This window comes from Oryctolagus cuniculus, chromosome 2, assembly GCF_051225735.1.
Source record: "Oryctolagus cuniculus isolate XC-2025 breed Fujian yellow rabbit chromosome 2, ASM5122573v1, whole genome shotgun sequence".
Lineage (NCBI taxonomy): Eukaryota > Metazoa > Chordata > Mammalia > Lagomorpha > Leporidae > Oryctolagus > Oryctolagus cuniculus.
In genome coordinates this window covers 31597217-31617495 of record NC_142868.1, presented here as the reverse complement: position 1 = coordinate 31617495, position 20279 = coordinate 31597217, and the positions used below count along the sequence as shown (strand labels likewise).

The 20279-nt window shown below is 39.8% G+C and overlaps 1 protein-coding gene across 1 annotated transcript in view; it reads right to left on the bottom strand.

Annotated features, from left to right (window-relative positions):
- The window catches only part of NWD2 (NACHT and WD repeat domain containing 2), a 188218-nt gene that overhangs the window by 108073 nt on the left and 59866 nt on the right, over positions 1-20279 (bottom strand). Inside the window, exon 2 of the mRNA XM_008274917.5 lies at positions 15155-15243. Coding sequence (XP_008273139.4) covers positions 15155-15243 — 89 coding nt within the window. The remainder of the gene's footprint in view (positions 1-15154; positions 15244-20279) is intronic.

The window sequence follows — 20279 nt, the reverse complement described above, 5'->3', positions numbered from 1 at the left end:
CCATGCGGGTACAGGGACCCAACTTGGGCCATCCTCCACTGCCCTCCTGGGCCACAGCAGAGAGCTGGCCTGGAAGAGGAGCAACCGGGATAGAATCTGGTGCCTCAACTGGGACTAGAACCTGGGGTGCTGGCGCCGCAGGCAGAGGATTAGCCAAGTGAGCCACGGCGCCGGCCTGCCATAAATTATTAAAATAAATTTTACCTCTTTGTTTTTTAAACTGTTTCCTTTTACTTATTAAAATGCAGTTGGTAGATAATCTGAAAGTACATATATAGTTTCCTTCTGGGACTCAGATTTTATTATTTTGCAGAAAGCTGGTCTAGACTCTCAGTTTCTGTGTCTTATTCACTTGGTCAATAAATTCAGTTCAACCCACCAGCATCTATTATGTATCTGGTATTATCTGGTGTTATAAAAGTGAGTGAAGGAGGAACATTAAAGAAGTGATTAAAACAAGATGACATTTTATTAAAGATAAAGTACTATAGAATCTCAAAGAAGGTTATTCATTGCTTCTTTAAGAGTTAATATGTATTTTTCAATTATTTGCCTGGGTGGAGGCAACTGAAAGGCACCATGGGTGTGAAGACTCAGGGGAAAGAAGGGACGTGTTGGGGGAACCCAGTATAATTCAGAAAGACCAGAACAGGCTGTCAGCAGGACCTCAATGGATATCAGGAGGGAAAAGAGAACTCTGCATGCTGTGTTAAGAAGTGTAGACTATTGCCTTTACTTGAAAGTCAGACAGAAATATCTTGCACAACACCATGGAGGGTGGACTGGGAAAGGTGGGCAGAAGAACGGAGGAAAATGAAGAGATGAAGGTAAACAGGGTATCTCTGGCAATAGTCCACACGGCAATAATGTGAACAAAGCAGACACTGCAGAAATACTTAGGGAGGTGGGATTGGTAAGTCTTTACGATTTATTGGATGACAGAGGCAAAAAAAATGTGGTTTAGGTGCTTCAGTGACCATGATGAGGTAAGATAAATACAAAGTGTGCACTAAAGAAGTTGGTTATCAGAAGATATTCTTAGCACATGATACTAAGAAAGTGGCTGGACTCAAATGAAAATTACTTTTAAAATGGAGGTGCTTGCCCAAGTCCATAGATCAGTTAAAAATGCCTCTAAAATTCTCATGCTCTAATTAGGTTTATTCTTGGCTTGGTGGATCAGCAAGGCTACATTGGACAGATTTATCAGAGTTCAGAGAGTAGAAGGGATATACTTGGCAACCTGAAAAGACATTTTGGGAAAGCTATGCCTTGAGCTGGATTTATGACAGACATGGAGATTGCTGGGGGTGCAGAAAGGGTATTCCCGACCGAAGTGAAGAACTCAAATAGAAATAGATACAGGGAATGAGGTTTTCTGGTCCAGAATGAACCATAAGCAAGTTGAGCATTGAGAACACGCCAAGAATTACTTAGTTAGCAAGGCCTGCTTAACTTTCAAAGAAAAAGCTGAAGAGACAGTGGAGGTTACATTAAGGAAAGACCCTGGGGCTGGCTCTGTGGTGCAGCGGGTTAACGCCCTGGCCTGCAACGCCAACATTCCATATGGGCGCCAGTTCTAGTTCCGGCTGCTCCTCTTCAGATCCAGCTCTCTGCTATGGTCTGGGAAAGCAGTAGAAGATGGCCCAAGTCCTTGGGACCCTGCACCCACATGGGAGACCCAGAGGAAGCTCCTGGCTCCTGAATTTGGATCGGCGCAGAACCGGTCATTTTGGCCAATTGGGGAGTGAGATGGAAGACCTCTCTATCTCTCTCTCTGCCTCTCCTCTCTCTGTGTAACTCTGACTTTCAAATAAAAGTAAATAAATCTTTTTTTTTTTTTAAAGAAAGACCCTGTAGTCAGCAGGGAGCAGTGAAAGCCTTATAAGCAAAGGAACTGTCAACATGACATTTAAAAAAGATACACTGGTGGTGGCATACAGAAAACCTGAAGTAGAGACATGATGTAGACTCTTTGCTGAACACAATTTTACTATCCCTCCCATTCCCAAATGCCCAACTCTATTTCAAACCCTGGGGACTTAAAAATAACCAAGAAGGGGGGCCAGTGCTGTGGCACAGTGGGTTAAAGCCGCAGACTGCAGCGCCAACATCCCATGTGGATGCCAGTTCAAGTCCCACTTGCTCCTCTTTCAATCCAGCTCTCTGCTATGGCCTGGGAAAGCAGTGGAAGATGGCCCAACTCCCTAGGTCCCTGCACCCATGTGGAAGACCTGGAAAAACTCCTGGCTCCTGGCTTTGGGTTGGCTCAGTTCTGGTCATTGTGGTCTTTTGGGGAGTGAACAAGCGGAAAGGAAGATCTCGCTCTCTCTCGCTCGCTCTACTTCTCTCTGTAACTATATTTCAAATAACTAAAATAAATCTTTAAAAATATAACCAAGAAGGGCAGGTGTCTGCCACAGTGGTTAAGATGCCACTTGGAATGCCTACATCCCATATCAGAGTGCTGGGTTCAAGTTCTGACTCCTCTTCCAATTTCAGCTTCCTGCTAATGCACCCTGGGAGGCAATAGGTGATGGCACCAAAGGGGAAACCTGTTGAAGTGAAATGGACACTATGAGAAACAGTGACTTGATCAGCTCTTGTCCTGACTGTTGATGTACAATGTAATACTTTATCCATCTTAGTATTTTTTTTGTTCTAGTACTATTGGTTGAACTCTGTAAGTAACACACAATTATTCTTAGGTGTTTAAATTTTAACTGAAAAGTGATCCCTGTTAGGAATCTGGAAAACATTATGCTGAGTGAAATAAGACAGTCCCAAAGGGACAAATATCATATATTCTCCCTGATTGGTGACAACTTACCGAGCACCAAAATGGAAACCTGTTAAAGTGAAATGAACACTATGAGAAACAATGACTTGATCAGCCCTCACCCTGACTGTTGATGAACAACTTAATACGTTATCCCTCTTAGTATTTTTTTGTTCACCTTAATACTTTTGGTTGAATACTATAATCAATTCACAGTTATTCTTAAGTGTTGAAACTTAACTGAAAAGTGATCACTGTTAAATATAAGAGTGGGAATAAGAGAGGGAAGAGATGTGCAATTCGGGACATGCTCAAGCTGACTTGCCCAAACGGTAGAGTTAGAAACAAACCAGGGGATTCCAATTCAATCCCATCAAGGTGGCATGTACCAATGCCATCTCACTAGTCCCAGTGATCAATTTCTGTTCACAATTGATCATAATGATAGGACTAAGAACCAAAGGGATCACATAAACAAGACTAGTGTCTGCAAATACTAGCTGACAGAATAAAAAAGGGAGAGAACAATCCAATATGGGAAGTGAGATACACAGCAGACTCATAGAATGGCAGATGTCCTGAACAGCACTCTGGCCTCAGAATCAGCCCTTAAGGCATGCGGATCTGGCTGAAAAGCCCATGAGAGTATTTCAGGCATGGAAAGCCAAGACACTCTGGCAAAAAAAAAAAAAAATAAAAATAAAATAAAATAAAATCAATTCTAAATGAAAGATCTCTGTAAATGAGATCCCAGTGGAAAGAACAGGTCATCAAAGTAGTAGGTACCTTTCTCTGAAGGGAGGAGAGAACTTCCACTCTGACTACGACCTTGTCTAAATATGATCAGAGTTGGTGAACTCAAAAGGCTTCCATAGCCATGGCAACTCATGGCAAGAGCCTTGGGTGATTACTGATGCCATAAACAAGAGTGTCAATTTGTTAAGTCAACAACAGGAGTCACTGTGCACTTACTCCTCATGTAGGATCTCTGTCCTTAATGTGCTGTACATTGTGATTTAATGCTATAACTAGTACTCAAACAGTATTTTTCACTTTGTGTTTCTATGTGGATGCAAACTGTTGAAATCTTTACTTAATATATGCTAAACTGATCTTCTGTATATAAAGAGAATCGAAAATGAATCTTGATGTGATTGGAAGGGGAGAGGGAGCTGGAAAAGGGAGGGTTGCGGTTGGGAGGGAAGTTATGGGGGGGAAGCCATTGTAATCCATTAGCTGTACTTTGGAAATTTATATTCATTAAATAAATGTTAAAAAAAGTTCTATTTTCAGTTTACTTAATGATTGTATAGTTAACCCTACACTAAGTAAAAGTTCAACAAATAGTATTAAGGAAAAAAAAAACATTGTTTCTCACAGAACAGAAATGGGCTGTAAAAAAATCACTGAATCTCAAAATGTCCATTTTATTCCTAAACATTGCATCTTAGGTATTCTATTAGCTACCTCTGATCAGGGTAAAATATGATATCTGTTTTTTGGGGACTGGCTTATTTCACCAATTCTAATGGTTTCCAGTTGTGTCCATCTTGCTGCAAAAAACAAGATTTCAGTTTTTCTTCTTTTTTCAGTTGAGTATTACTGCATAGTGTGTGTGTGTGTATATATACACATACACATACACACACACACACACACACACACACAATTTCTTTACCCAGTCAAAAGTTGATGGACATCTGTGTTGATTCCCTATCTTAGCTATTGTGAACTGAACTGCAATGAACATGGGGGTACAGATAACTCTTTCAGATGCTGATTTGGTTTGAGGAAATTCTCAGGAATGGGATGATTGGGTCATATGGTAGTTCTATATTTGGATTTCTGAGGTGTCTCCATACTGTCTTCCACAGTGGCTGCACCTGTTTACATCCCCACCAACAGGGGATTAGGGTACTTTTTGCCTCACATGTTCACCAGCATGTTTTTTGTTGATTTCTGTATGAAAGCCATTTTAAAGGGAGTGAGGTGAAACCTCATTGTGGTTTTGAGTTGCATTTCACTGATTGCTAGTGATCCTGAGCATTTTTTCAAGTGTCTTTTGGTCATTTTAATTTCATCTCTTGAAAAATACCTGTTGGTGCTCACTCACTACCCATTTCTTTTTCTTTTTTTTAAACTTTTAATGAATATAAATTTCCAAAGTACGACTTATGGATTACAATGGCTTCCCCCCCATACCGTCCCTCCCACCCACAACCCTCCCCTTTCCTACTCCCTCTCCCCTTCAATTCACATCAAGATTCATTTTTGATTATCTTAATATACAGAAGATCAGCTTAGTATACATTAAGTAAGGATTTCAACAGTTTGCTCACACACAGAAACAGAAGATGAACAATGAAACAGCAGATTTAAACGACACTATAGCCCAAATGGATCTAACAGATATATACAGAACTTTCAATCCTACAGCTAAAGATTTTACATTCTTCTCAGCAGTACATGGAACCTTCTCTAGGATTGACCACATACTAGGCCATAAAGCAAGTCTCAGCAAATTCAAAAGAATTAGAATCATACCATGCAGCTTCTCAGACCATAAAGGAATGAAGTTGGAAATTAGCAACTCAGGAATCCCTAGAGCATACACAAACACATGGAGATTGAACAACATGCTCCTGAATGAACAATGGGTCATAGAAGAAATCAAAAGAGAAATCAAAAACTTTCTGGAAGTAAATGAGGATAACAGCACAACATACCAAAACTTATGGGACACAGCAAAAGCAGTGTTAAGAGGAAAGTTTATATCAATAGGTGCCTACATCAAGAAATTGGAAAGGCACCAAATAGATGAGCTTTCTATTCACCTCAAGGATCTAGAAAACCTCCAGCAAACCAGACCCAAATCTAGTAGGAGAATAGAAATAATTAAAATCAGAGAAGAAATCAACAGGATTGAATCAAGAAAAACATTACAAAAAATCAGCCAAACGAGGAGCTGGGTTTTTGAAAAAATAAACAAAATTGACACCCCATTGGCACAACTAACTAAAAAAAGAAAAGACCCAAATCAATAAAATAAGAGATGAAAAAGGAAATGTAACAACAGACACCACAGAAATAAAAGAATCATCAGAAATTACTACAAGGACTTGTATGCCAGCAAACAGGGAAACCTATCAGAAATGGAGATTCCTGGACACATGTAACCTGCCTAAATTGAACCAGGAAGACATCGAAAACCTAAACAGACCCATAACTGAGACAGAAATTGAAACAGTAATAAAGGCCCTCCCAACAAAGAAAAGCCCAGGACCAGATGGATTCACTGCTGAATTCTACCAGACATTTAAAGAAGAACTAACTCCAATTCTTCTCAAACTATTCAGAACAATCGAAGAAGAGGGAATCCTCCCAAATTCTTTCTATGAAGCCAGCATCACCGTAATTCCTAAGCCGGAAAAAGATGCAGCACTGAAAGAGAATTACAGACCAATATCCCTGATGAACATAGATGCAAAAATCCTCAATAAAATTCTCACCAATAGAATGCAACAACACATCAGAAAGATCATCCACCCAGACCAAGTGGGATTTATCCCTGGTATGTAGGGATGGTTTAATGTGCGCAAGACAATCAATGTGATACACCACATTAACAGACTGCAGAAGAAAAACCATATGATTATCTCAATAGATGCCGAGAAAGCATTTGATAAAATACAACACCCGTTCATGATGAAAACTAAGCAAACTGGGTTTGGAAGGAACATTCCTCAATACAATCAAAGCAATCTATGAAAAACCCACAGCCAACATCCTATTGAATGGGGAAAAGTTGGAAGCATTTCCACTGAGATCTGGTACCAGACAGGGATGTCCACTCTCACCACTGCTATTCAATATAGTTCTGGAGGTTCTAGCCAGAGCTATTAGGCAAGAAAAAGAAATCAAAGGGATACAAATTGGGAAGGAAGAACTCAAACTATCCCTCTTTGCAGATGACATGATTCTTTATTTAGGGGACCCAAAGAACTCTACTAAGAGACTATTGGAACTCACAGAAGAGTTTGGCAAAGTAGCAGGGTATAAAATCAATGCACAAAAGTCAACAGCCTTTGTATACACAGACAATGCCATGGCTGAGGAAGAACTTCTAAGATCAATCCCATTCACAATAGCTACAAAAACAATCAAATACCTTGGAATAAACTTAACCAAGGACGTTAAAGATCTCTATGATGAAAATTACAAAACCTTAAAGAAAGAAATAGAAGAGGATACCAAGAAATGGAAAAATCTTCCATGCTCATGGATTGGAAGAATCAATATAATCAAAATGTCCATTCTCCCAAAAGCAATTTACAGATTCAATGCAATACCAATCAAGATACCGAAGACCTTCTTCTCAGATCTGGAAAAAATGGTGCTGAAATTTATATGGAGGCACAAGAGACCTCGAATAGCTAAAGCAATTTTGTACAACAAAAACAACGCTGGAGGCATCACAATACCAGATTTCAGGACATACTACAGGGCAGTTGTAATCAAAACAGCATGGTACTGGTACAGAAACAGATGGATAGACCAATGGAACAGAATTGAAACACCAGAAATCAACCCAAACATCTACAGCCAACTTATATTTGATCAAGGATCTAAAATCAATCCCTGGAGCAAGGACAGTCTATTCAATAAATGGTGCTGGGAAAATTGGATTTCCACATGTAGAATCATGAAGCAAGACCCCTACCTTACACCTTCACAAAAATCCACTCAACATGGATTAAAGACCTAAATCTACGACCTGACACCATCAAGTTACTAGAGAACATTGGGGAAACCCTTCAAGATATTGGCACAGGCAAAGAATTTCTGGAAAAGACCCGGGAGGCACAGGCAGTCAAAGCCAAAATCAACTATTGGGATTGCATCAAACTGAGAAGTTTCTGTACTGCAAAAGAAACAGTCAGGAGAGTGAAGAGACAACCGACAGAATGGGAAAAAATATTTGCAAACTACCCATTTCTTAATTGGATTGTTTGTTTTGTTGTTGTTGAGTTTATTGAGCTCTTTATAGATTCTGGATGTTAACCCTTTATCAGTTGCATAGTTTGCAAACATTTTCTCCCATTCTGTAGGATGCTTCTTTCTCTGCTCAGTGTTTCTTTTGTTGCACAGAAGCAGCTTGCTATAATCCCATTTGTCAATTTTGGCTTTGATTGCCTGTGCTTCTGGGGTCTTTTCCAAGAAGTCTTTGCCTATACCAATGACCTGCAGGGATTCCCCCATGTTCTCTAATGATTTAGTGGTATCGGGCCGTAGATTTAGGTCTGTGACCCATTTTGAGTGGATTTTTATGTAAGGTGTAAGGTGGGGGTCTGATTTCATACTTCTGAGCGTGGAGATCCAGTTTCCCCAGCACTATTTGTTGACGAGACTGTCCTTACTCCGGGGATTGCTTTTAGCTCCTTGTCAAATATAAGTTGCTGTAGATGTGTAGATTGATTTCTGGAGCTTCTATTATGTTCCATTGGTCTACAAGTCTGTTTTTGTGCTAGCATCAGGTAATTTTGATTATGTACCAGGCTGTTTTGATTATAACTGCCCTGTAGTATTCTTGAAATCTAGTATTTTGATGCTATCAGTTTTGTTTTTGTTCTATAAGATTGCCTTAGCTATTTGGGATCTCTTATATTTCCATATGCATTTTAGAATCAGTTTTTCTAGATCTGCAAAGAATGTCATTGGTATTTTGATTGAGGTGGAACTGAATTTATAAATTGTTTTTGGTAGTATGGACATTTTGATGATTTTGATTTTTCCAATCCATGAATACAGAAGATTTTTCCTTTTTAAATGTCTTCTTCCATTTCATTTTTTATTGTTTTCTAATTTTTATCATAGATATCTTTGACATCATTATTAAATTTATTCTGAGGTATTTAAATTCTGGGTGGCTATTGTGAATGTTACAGATCTTAAAAGTTCTTTCTCAGATGGCATTGTCTGTATATACAAAGGCTATTGATTTTTCTGTGTTGATTTTGTATATCCTGCCACTATAACAAACTCTTTTATGAGCTCCAATAGTTTCTCAGTGGAGTCTTTTAGATCCCCTAAATATAGAAGCATGTCATCTGCAAATAGGGATAGTTTGATTTCCTCCTTTCCAATTTGTATCCTTTTGATTTCTTTTTCTTGCCTAATGGCTCTAAAAAAGATCTTCACCATGACACATTGTAGTCAAACTCTCCACAGTAAAACATAAACAAAAGATTCTAAAATGTGCATGAGAAAACATCAGATTACTTTCAGAGAATCTCCAATTGGACTCACAGCTGACTTTACATTAGAAATCCTACAGGCTAGAAGAGAATGGTGAGACATGGTCCAAATCTTCAGGAAACAAACTGTCAACCCACAATACTGTACCCTGAAAAGCTTTCATTTATGATTGAAGGTGAAATAAAGACCTCCCATAACAAACTGAAATTGAAAAAATTTATCACCACTCATCCAGTCTCACAAAAGATGCTTAAGGATGTGCTACACACAGAAACATAGAAAGATAGCCTTCATTATGTAAGAATCTGAAGGCAGAAAATCCCCAGTGAAAGTACAAAAGAAATCCAAAGGAAACAATAGGAATATTTATGGAAAAATGGCAGAGCCAAGCTGTTACTTATCAATAGTCACCTTAAATGTAAACAGCCTCAACTCACTGGCCAAATGGATTAAAAAACAAGATTCATCTATTTCCTGCTCTAAAAGAAACACATTTTGCCAACATACACGCAGAATGAAAATGAAAGTATGGAAAAAGATATTCCATGCTAATGGAAAGCAAAAAAAGGGCAGGTATTGCCATCCTAATATCAGACAAAATAAACTTTAACACCCAAACTGTTAAAAAAGACAAAGAAGGGCACTATGGAATGATTATGGGATCAATTCAAGAGAAAGATGTAACTATAATAAATGTATACTCACCCAATTACAGAGTGTCCAGCTATTGAAAAGAAATGTTAATGGCGCTAAGGGAGACACAGACTCCAATATAATAGTAATGGGGAACTTTAACACCCCACTTTCATCAATCTACAGATCAACTAGACAGAAAATCAACAAATAACAGAGCTAATCAGCACTATAGACCAAATGGACTTAACTCATATCTACAGAACTTTTCACCCCACAGTAGCAGAATACACATTCTTCTCATCAGTGCATAGAACTTGCCCTAAGATAGACCATATGCTAAGCCATAAAGCAAGTCTCAGCAAATTAAAAACTGAAATCATACGATGCATCTTCTTTAACCACAATGGAATGAAGCTGGAAATCGACAACTCAAAAATTTCTTTCCACTTAGCTGTTTCCATCTTTGACCAATCTACATGTGCATGCACATGTGAATGAATACATACACCCCGCAAAGAATTAACTGAAGTTCAGATAATCAATCTGGTACATTTTCATTAAATATCTAAGTTTAAGTAGAAAAAAACCAAAACCGCAGAATTATTACAAAATAGCTTGCCAGACAGGCATAAAGATAGAGTGTATATAACTCCATATTCTATCAAAGTGACTTAAATATGTGTGAAATTTACATTTTGAGACTTGATTATTGTTTACGGCCCTGGTTGCTACTGTTGAGGAACAGTGTTTTTTCTTCTTACCACTTGTGGAATTCTTTCCTTAGTGGAGGGTTAAACTTAATTATAAAATAAACTGAAAGTATGTCATTGTAAAAATTGTAAGAAGGGGTAAGAAAGGAAAGAGGAGGGAGGGCGGGAGCATGGGCAGGAAGGAGAGTAGGGTGGGAAATAACATTATGCTCCTACATCTGTACATATGAGATATGACACTTGTTCACCTTATGTAAATTAAAAAATTAGAAAAAAAAAAAAGAAATCTGACAAAATGGCGTATTATTTGTCAGCTACTTCCCAGACCATTGGGCTTATCTGAGTAGGACACAATTCCAGGACTTAGAGACATGTTATGAAAAACTTACGTAATCAGAGGATTCTGATCTCTCCACTGCTCAATTTTAGGTTACATGACGATCACTTCCTCTCTTCACTATCTTTCTGCTTTTACCATCCCTCCCTATTCTATTCTACTCATAGCACCTGAGCAAACATTTACAGGGAAGTCAAATCCTATCATGTCCCTTTATACCTTTCTTACTCAGTGAAATTCTAAGTTCTTAATCTCAGCCTGTAAGGTCCCTTATGACCTGACTTTGATGTCATCTATAATTATTCCTCTTACTTGTTCCACTAAATTCACACTTGGATTATTTACTGCTTCTAGAATATTTTAAACAAATTTTCACCTCAGATTTTTTATGTACTTGCACCCTGTGCCTGGACTTCTTCTTCCTTAGACATCTGTATGACTTCCTACAACACTTTCTGCAGATCTCTGCTCAAAAGTTGTCCCATCACTGAGTCTTCTCTGACTACTTAGCATTCCTTAACCTCCCTTACCTTACTTTATTTCAATAAATACATTTATGCAATAAACACATTTAGAACCACAGATCTTATCTGTTTATTGTCTGCCTCCTCCAATATTACTAGTAGGTCCACCCACAGAAAAGTGTCTGGTTTGCTCTTGTGTTCCCAGCATTTAGAATGTTGACTGGCATGTGGTCAGTGCACAACAAATACTTCTTGAATGGACTGGATGAATGACTGAGAGTTATGCATAGGAAAATAGGGGAACAAAGAGGAGGGTACAGAGTATATCCTGGGAAGGAGGGATGTCAGAGAAAGGTTTCTTAAACAATCTTTGGGCTTCTTCATTTATTCATATTTCATGTGGTCGTTCATTCACATTCATTCAAATTTTTACGGAGCTTTTCTCAGTGTTGGGCACTATTCTAGGACCAGGAATATATACAGATATCATGAAGAAAGAAAAACACCTGTTCTTATAAAACTAACCATTTGGTTCAAGAAAGACAACAAGCAAGCCAACACACAATTAAACAGAAAAAATACCTGATACCGACATACGCTATGTAAGAGATAAAATAACACAATGTGAAAGACAGCTGTTGCTGTTGATTTCTTCCTGAGAGGATTTGTTCCTGAGAGGAGGAGCCTGGTGGGGGCAAGAGGCGCAGAGTCACCACACAGACCCTGGGAATCCTGTGAAAGTGGGCCAGAGGCAAGCAGCCCGCAGACTCATTTATTTCAGTTGGTACAACAGCTTATATAGCCAAGGCAGCCAATCCGGTCAAGGGGCGGTCTATGCTCTAACCAACCACAGCCTGTTGCCAGGCAGGCTCCAAAGCCATCAAATCACAGCCTGTTGCTGGGCAGGCTCCGTTTGCCATGTGGTTTCCAAAGCCATCCAATCACAGCCTGTTGCCCGGCAGGCTCTGTTGCCAGGTGGGTTTCAAAGCCATTCCTGAGTAACTGACCCTCGCTTGCCAGCGGCCATCTTGGCATGGCCTTCTCATTCCACCACAGACAGCTTCTAGGTGGTGACTTAAGATTAGTTCTTTAGGAAACCAGGTATTTCTAGGAAGTGACATCTGAGTGGTAATGATCAGAAAGCAGCAGGTGAAGATGAAGGGGTGGGTGTTGCTGGCTGAACAGCCACAGCAACATTCTAAAGTAGGAAAGCCTTGGACTGTTCAGGCAACCCAAAACTGCACATGCCACTGCAGAAACCCATGCAGAGCATTCCACTGAAAGGCGGACAAAGATGCAGTGTGTAATCAGACAGGAGGATGCTTAAGAATGAGTAGGATCTAGGAGGTCAGATGAGGAAGGATAGGTGCACAAAATGGCTAAGAAAAGGTAAACAGGCAGAAATAGGTCAGTATTTTTAAGCAACTTGGGGAAATTCATTTCTACTGTGCTCAACACACAACCAAAGATGGAATCTGGAATACTGTGTGGGTATACTGGCTTTTTATGGAGCTTCTGGCACCATATTTTGTTGCAGTTGAGGAAAGAGAATTATCTCTAGAAAACCCATCTTTAGGGAGAACAGCTATATTTATTCTACCATAAAGGACTACAGTAAAAAGCATATTCTTAGAAGACTCAGACAGCCGGCGCCGTGGCTCAATAGGCTAATCCTCCACCTTGCGGCGCCGGCACACCGGGTTCTAGTCCCGGTTGGGGCGCCGGATTCTGTCCCGGTTGCCCCTCTTCCAGGCCAGCTCTCTGCTATGGCCAGGGAGTGCAGTGGAGGATGGCCCAGGTGCTTGGGCCCTGCACCCCATGGGAGACCAGGAAAAGCACCTGGATCCTGGCTCCTGCCATCGGATCAGCGCGGTGCGCCGGCTGCAGCGGCGGCCATTGGAGGGTGATCCAACGGCAAAGGAAGACCTTTCTCTCTCTGTCTCTCTCTCTCACTGTCCACTCTGCCTGTCAAAAAAAAAAAAATTAAAAAAAAAAAAAAAAAGACTCAGACATTATGTATTTGAGCTCCTATTAAGTTACAGCTGAGAGGCAACTGCAACTTTGCATGTGCTACTTAATTTTTAATATAACCTCAGACCTGCAAGCTGCTACCATCCCTAAATTAGACACTGCACTGAGGGATAGGGCAGGTAAAGTCACTTGTGGTGGAGAGCCGGGCCTTAGCCCCACATCTTCTGGGCCCAGTGCTGTTTCCACCATTGTCCAGCACCTCTTTTGCTAACTCATTCACCTGCCTAGAATGATCTGTGCCACAGGTTTATTCTGTGGGCTTTGACTTCTGTAGTTTTCCTTTGGCTGCATCTGGCTTCTCTGTGCCTCCTCTGATTGAGAAGCTACACCTTTCTCTTTTCCCCTCTGCTATTCCTAGTCAATGCCATGCGTCATGCAGGCTGCTCTGGTTGAACAGCATCCTTCCTCTACTGACAAAAATGATGCAAAACAGTAAACTCAAAGATGGGATTAATGTGCTCAGACACATTTCTTTTTCGATAGTAACCGAGTCCACAGGATGTGTCCAAGTGTGTGGGAATCTTAACAGACTGGAAGTTTTGTTAACAGTTGGGACCCTGTTATCAGTAGAACCAGGTTCTGCAGAGAAGGTAATGTGAATTCATGACAAGGAATTTAATTTAGGCCCACAATTTATCAAGTAAATGGTGACTTATGAGCAACTATTCAATGTGTATGTCATAATGGCCTGCTGCTGACTGGTTTTATGCATTGAGATGGAAGCCATTTAGAAACCATTACTTTATGCATCATGTTAGAAGGCTTCGGGAGGTGTACTAAGATAAAATATTTATCCAGGAGGAAACAAAAAGAAAGGTGAAAGTTTCTTTCACAAGGCTCACTAGGTTAATCCTCTACCTGTGGCACCGGCACCCTGGATTCTAGTCCTGGTTGGGGTGCCGGATTCTGTCCCGGTTGCTCCTCTTCCAGTCCAGCTCTCTGCTGTTGCCTGGGAGTGCAGTGGAGGATGGCCCAAGTGCTTGGGCCCTGTACCTGCATGGGAGACCAGGAGGAAGCACCTGGCTCCTGGCTTCGGATCGCTGCAACGGCCACTTGGGGTGTGAACCAAGGGAAAAAGGAAGACCTTTCTCTCTGTCTCTCTCTAACTGTCTAACTCTGCCTGTCAAAAAACAAACAAACAAACAAACAAAAACAATGGTACATTTTACAGTCTTGCACCACAAATCCCTACTACATATTCATCACTACACAGCGTAAATGTGTAGTTGAGACAGGACCAAACTTCCATTGTAAATAAAGTTGAAAAAATATGAATAAACAATAGCTGTTGCAAGAACCATTCAATTTCTTAGTTTTGGGATGTTTATGACACATCCAACGTTTTCAAGTACTTTTGCATTAGTGGTAAAATCAACAGTGAATAAAAATTCCAAGATGTCGAGAACTTTAGCAATAACAAATGCAGTTACTGTCCCTTGAAAGGGAGATAGATTTTTTTTTGATAAATGATAAGGCCCTGAAATAGGAAAAAGGATTTTTACACAATATTAGAATATCTGGAATATTAGAATATCTAGAAGGCAAGAGAGAAGGTAAGGACTGGCCAAGCTACTGAAAGAAAATATTTTTTAAAAGTTGGTCCTGATTTTGAGGTGCAAAAACATTTATAGTGATGATAACTTAAACACATGTGTTCAGCAACATTCACCTTTTGGATAATGGAGCTGCTAAAAAAGCAAATAAAAATGGTTCAAAGGAAAAGATGAACCAGTACTAGGAGGCAATCAAGACTGTTAAGTTTCAAACATCAAAACTGACTCAATATTTTATTTCTATATCCCAGGATTTCTTTTTACCTATGCTTAAATAAATGAAAAAATTCATATATTAACACTTGTCATTATATGACTCCAGTTGTGACAGAAACAAACACTAGTTATTCAGCTGACATAATTAAAAATGAGATTAGTATTGGCAGTACCTGAAATTCCAATCCATAGTTTTCTCTGCAGAATTCTCTCAGCTTAGGATATACATTTTCTCGTAGTGCCTGTCTTTCTGCTCCTGTGTCTGTAGTATAAAAACAAACACACAGAATATGAATACATCATAAATATTTTCTCCCCAAAAAGGAAAACTTAAATATTGACCTTAACATAATCAAGTTGGAGTGCTAAACTGGGACATGATGGGATGTCTGGCTGTTGGGATAATTCCAAAGAGATCCATCCACCAGGTGTGCACACACAAAGCCTGTTGGAAGGAGGGAGCTCCATAGTGACTATTGTGTGTGCTGGCAGAGCTGAGATTTCACAGTTGAGTTTTATGTTCATGCAGGCCTTAAATAGCCTTAAAGAGCCTGACTCTTAAATAGCCAGGATCATGCTCCCTTTCAGAGAGGTAGAAGGAAACACTACAGGGCTATCAAATGTTCTAGACTCACAGAATATAAAAGTTTCAACACACACACACACACACATATTATTTACTGATTAAAAAAAAAAAGACTATCACCGTTGCCTAAAGTATCTAGAAATAATCCATCTTGTACAAGATTCAGTATAGCATCCATGCAATCAACACAATAATTAAGAGAGAGAAATTGTGAGAGCAAACATTTGAAAGTAACAGATTCTATCCACCATGGATTCAAATGGCCAGTGGTTTAACATCGTAGTATTGCCTTCTCCAGACTTAGGGGAAATGGGAAACATTTTAGATGTGCAACATACAACATTTCTGAATAAAGTATTTTTATTAACTCTTGTCATTAAAAATACACGAAGAAATAGAGAACCTAAAACCAGAAGGATCACAGAGCGCATGTGTATTTAATGTTGCATGTCTTGCAGGAAAAGGACTTGGGAGCCACCTGTGCTAAACGAGAAGCTTCTCCTGCATCAATGACGACACCATCAGCAGAAGAGAGGCTGTTCCATGCCTAACTAATGTCAGAGAAACACGGTTTTCAAAAATTAGGCTAATGTGTTATCTCATGAAAAGTAGCATTTGCTAAATGTGTCTCCATCCCAGCCATAACCATGAAACATTTGCACACATTATAACAAAGACACCAATTTACAAGAATTTCCTTGTTATTTTCAACCACATCTGTCCATGGAAAAGCAGCCATATGCTGTGTTGACCTAATCTGTTTTCCTACTGTTCCCAAGCCTATTTTGAGCCGCAAATAACCAATCATGAGAGTCTGAAATGCAGCTGCAGGCTGGCAGAGTGTTAGTAACCAGTGTTTACATGGAACTCAAAGAGCCAGAGAAATACAAGATCTTCTAGATTGCTGAGGTTCACATGAATAGGGTCCTTTCCCACTTAAGATCCAATGTGGGTCTAAGCCCAGCAGAAAAGCATGGGGGGCCAACTGAGCAGAGCCCATGGTATTACAGCGCTGCGGAAGGTAGCAATTTAAATCTTTACATAAATTATATAATCTTAGGGTAAGGTGCTCATTGTCTTTTTGCTCATTTAAAAGCCAAAAACACTATTTTCACAGAAAAGCTGAAAGGCCTTAGAATTTAAAAACCCACATAAGGAAAATAATTTTAAAGGTAAATAAGTACTACTCCATGTGGAATTTAGGAATACATTAAATAAGGATTATTGTTACAAATTATAAAAAATAATACCTACATCCAAGAATTATGGATAAGAGAAACAAAATTTTTGTTTAAAAACGTTACTTTTATGTCTTATTGCTAGCTTCTGAGATCTGAAGGTACAATAGTAAGAAGGAAAAGAGAAATACGGTACACAATTATTAACATTTACTGAGTGCTTATTACATTCCAGTTGTGTGCTAAGTAAGTATTTCCTTAGTCATTTCTGATGACCATTCTATAAAATAGTTCGAACTATTGCTCTGTTCTTTTAGCAGAGAAAATTGAAAGGTACAGGGGTTAAAAATTTGCCCCAGATCATATGGCTGCTACATCAGAGAACTGAGATTTGGATCCAGGCAGCTGTATATCATAGTCTGCTTTAACCATGGAAATAAGCAACTGGGAAAAGAATGAATCTTTAAAACTGGCCAATGTAATGACCAATGAAATGGGTAAGGGAGGTAGAAGTTCTAGGTTTGTGAAATAAAAATGTTTGAGATTCTTCTTTCTGTAATACATCCTTCAACAACCAACCCAGCATATGTTTTCTCACTCTACCTCTAAGCAAATCCTGAATTAATCTACTTATCTTACCTCTGCTCGTAGGTAAAAATTCAGCCCTTCTTTGGACTCTTATCTCCAGATTTCCATATTTATCTCCTTAAAACCATTCACCACAGAGCAGCCAGAGCCCTTCCACAGCTCTTCGTGAACTTGGAATGAAGTCTATACTCTGCACTATCCATGCTCTCTCTTCCTGTTCATGTCACTCCAGCAGCACTGGCCTCCGCTTGGTTCCTGAATTCCACTCCAACTCCTGAGCGTTTGCTTTAGCTGTGACTTCCTGCAGTACTGCCCAGTTCTGGGGCCACTGCATGGCATTTATAGCCATTCCAGTGTTAGCATTAGTGCCATCTCCTCAGAGACCTTCTTGGAGTACTTCACTACAGAAGCCACTGAACCCCCTTCTCCTAACTCATTTTAATTCCTTGCACATTACTCATCACCATTACTGCTTTTTTGTTTACTGTCTATCTCCCCCACTGAGACATGAGCTCAAAGGGAGATGGAATCCTCTTTTGTCTCACTCACTGTTGCATCCCAGTGATTAGAATCATGCTCAATGAATGAATGAATGAATGAAAACCCACACATGCACCAGCAACAAGAGTGAGCTCACAGGCAACACTGCTTTGTGATTTCCTCTGGAAATGGTAGGCTTCCTACATTACCATGCGTCACTGGACAGCTATAAAACAAAGACGATGTAAAATTCTGGGGAACAAACAACAGGTTTAGAAAGTTGGTGTCATGAAGTAAATGAATGAACTGAAATATTTCTTTTTTGGTTTCTGGCAGAATATGAACATATTTTTACTAAGTTATTTTGCATCTTTCTAAATATATGAAGAAAGCATATGAAGATATCTGATAGGCATTCTGTGCCCTTACTTACATTACAAAAATGACTCAGACTTTCCTATTTTTGTATTAATTTATGATGATTTGCTCTGAAAATGTGAAAGTAATTAAGATAGAATGGATTAATTATTATGGGTGACAGATAAACTGGCTTAATTAAATTAAGAAATCTGATTCATACCAATGGCAAACTTGGGTGTTTTGCAATGAAAATCATTTGAATGTCACAGAAAAAACTGACTCACAGAATCTCACACATTATAAGGAAACTTTTAAAAAGGTACAGATGAAAGTACATCATTATTTAATTTTTATACATAGTCATTATATCCATTTGTATCTGCTCAGTTCTTTAATGCTTTGAAGATGCATTAAGACTTTGGCTGAACTATTAGTTTTGAAGGAATTGCTTTCTAAATTATTCCTTGGTGATTTCAGAGGCAATGAAGGTCTCTATGCAGTGTCTGTCACCCACAGGAAGCACATTCACTGGAGGAGAATTATTAGTCAATTCCATTATCCTTGAAACATTTTGATTTTACTTCAAGAATGGTTTGGAAATATTGCCAAATTTTTATTAGAAATAAAAGGGTGCCCAAAGGATCATACTAGATTAGAGCCTCCTACAGCTCCTCCCTCCCCCAAACTTAAGACATAAATATTAGATGAAGTTTAGTTGTTTCTACAGTTCTGGCAACTAAGAAAATTGAGAATCCACCACACATCCTCTGCTGCAACTGTTATTCACGCTTCATCTCCCAGCTGTCTGTATATCAGCTCTTGCCTGCATTGTCTCCCTCTACTCATCCATTAACCAAACTTCTTCTGTTGTTATTTAGGTTACTTTCTTACTTGCCCATTTCCCAAGATGGTGTCTTCCCTCCAAAGCCCTCTGATAAACCCTTTGTATCAAACTAGCCATGTTCATTCTTCCTTTTTTTTCCTTCTTCTTTTTTTTTTTTAACTTTTGTTTAATGAATATAAATTTCCAAAGTACAGCTTATGGATTACAATGCCCCCCCCCACAACTTCCCTCCCACCCCATTCTTCCTTATTTTTAAAGATTTATTTATTTCAAAGAGTTACAGACAAAAAGGGAGAGAGGGAGAGGGAGAAGGAGAGAGAGAAGGGGAGAGGAAAGGGGGGAAAGGGAGAGGGAGAGAAAAGGGAGGGGAGAACAGAGACGGGAAAGGGGAAAGAGGGGAGGGCAGGAGGGATATCTTCCATCTGCTGGTTTACTCCCTGGATGGCCACAATGGTCAGGGCTGGGCCAGACTGAAGTCAGGAGCTTCATCTGGGTCTCTCATGCGGGTTGCAGGGGCCCAAACACTTGGGCCATCTTCCACTGCTTTTCCCAGGCTATCAGCACGGAGCTAAATTAGAAGTGGAGCAGCAGAGACAAGAATCAGGGCCCATATCCGATGCCTGGATCCCAGTCAGCAGCTTTATTCTCTAAACCACAATGGGGGCCCCTCATTCTTTGTTATTTTAATACTAGCAAATCTTGTGAATTTTATGTCATAAACATCTTTTCAATTTGATCACTATATTTTTTAGAAACAAATTATGGGAATTTCATTTTCAACTCACAACCTGATATTTTTACATAAGAATGGGAGATCATGTTTGAGACTCAATACATTTTTTTTTTTTTTTTTTTGACAGGCAGAGTGGACAGTGAGAGAGAGAGACAGAGAGAAAGGTCTTCCTTTGCCATTGGTTCACCCTCCAATGGCCGCCACGGCTGGCCCGCTGCGGCCGGTGCACCGTGTTGATCCGATGGCAGGAGCCAGGTACTTCTGGTCCCTCCCATGGGGTGCAGGGCCCAAGCACTTGGGCCATCCTCCACTGCACTTCCTGGCCACAGCAGAGAGCTGGCCTGGAAGAGGGGCAACCGGGACAGAATCCGGCGCCCCGACCGGGACTAGAACCCGGTGTGCCGGCGCTGCAAGGCGGAGAATTAGCCTAGTGAGCCGCGGCGCAGGCCAGACTCAATGCATTTTTAAAATTAAAAAAATTAGTTTATTTACTGGAAAGTCAGAGAAGGAGGGAGTAAGGAAAGGAGGG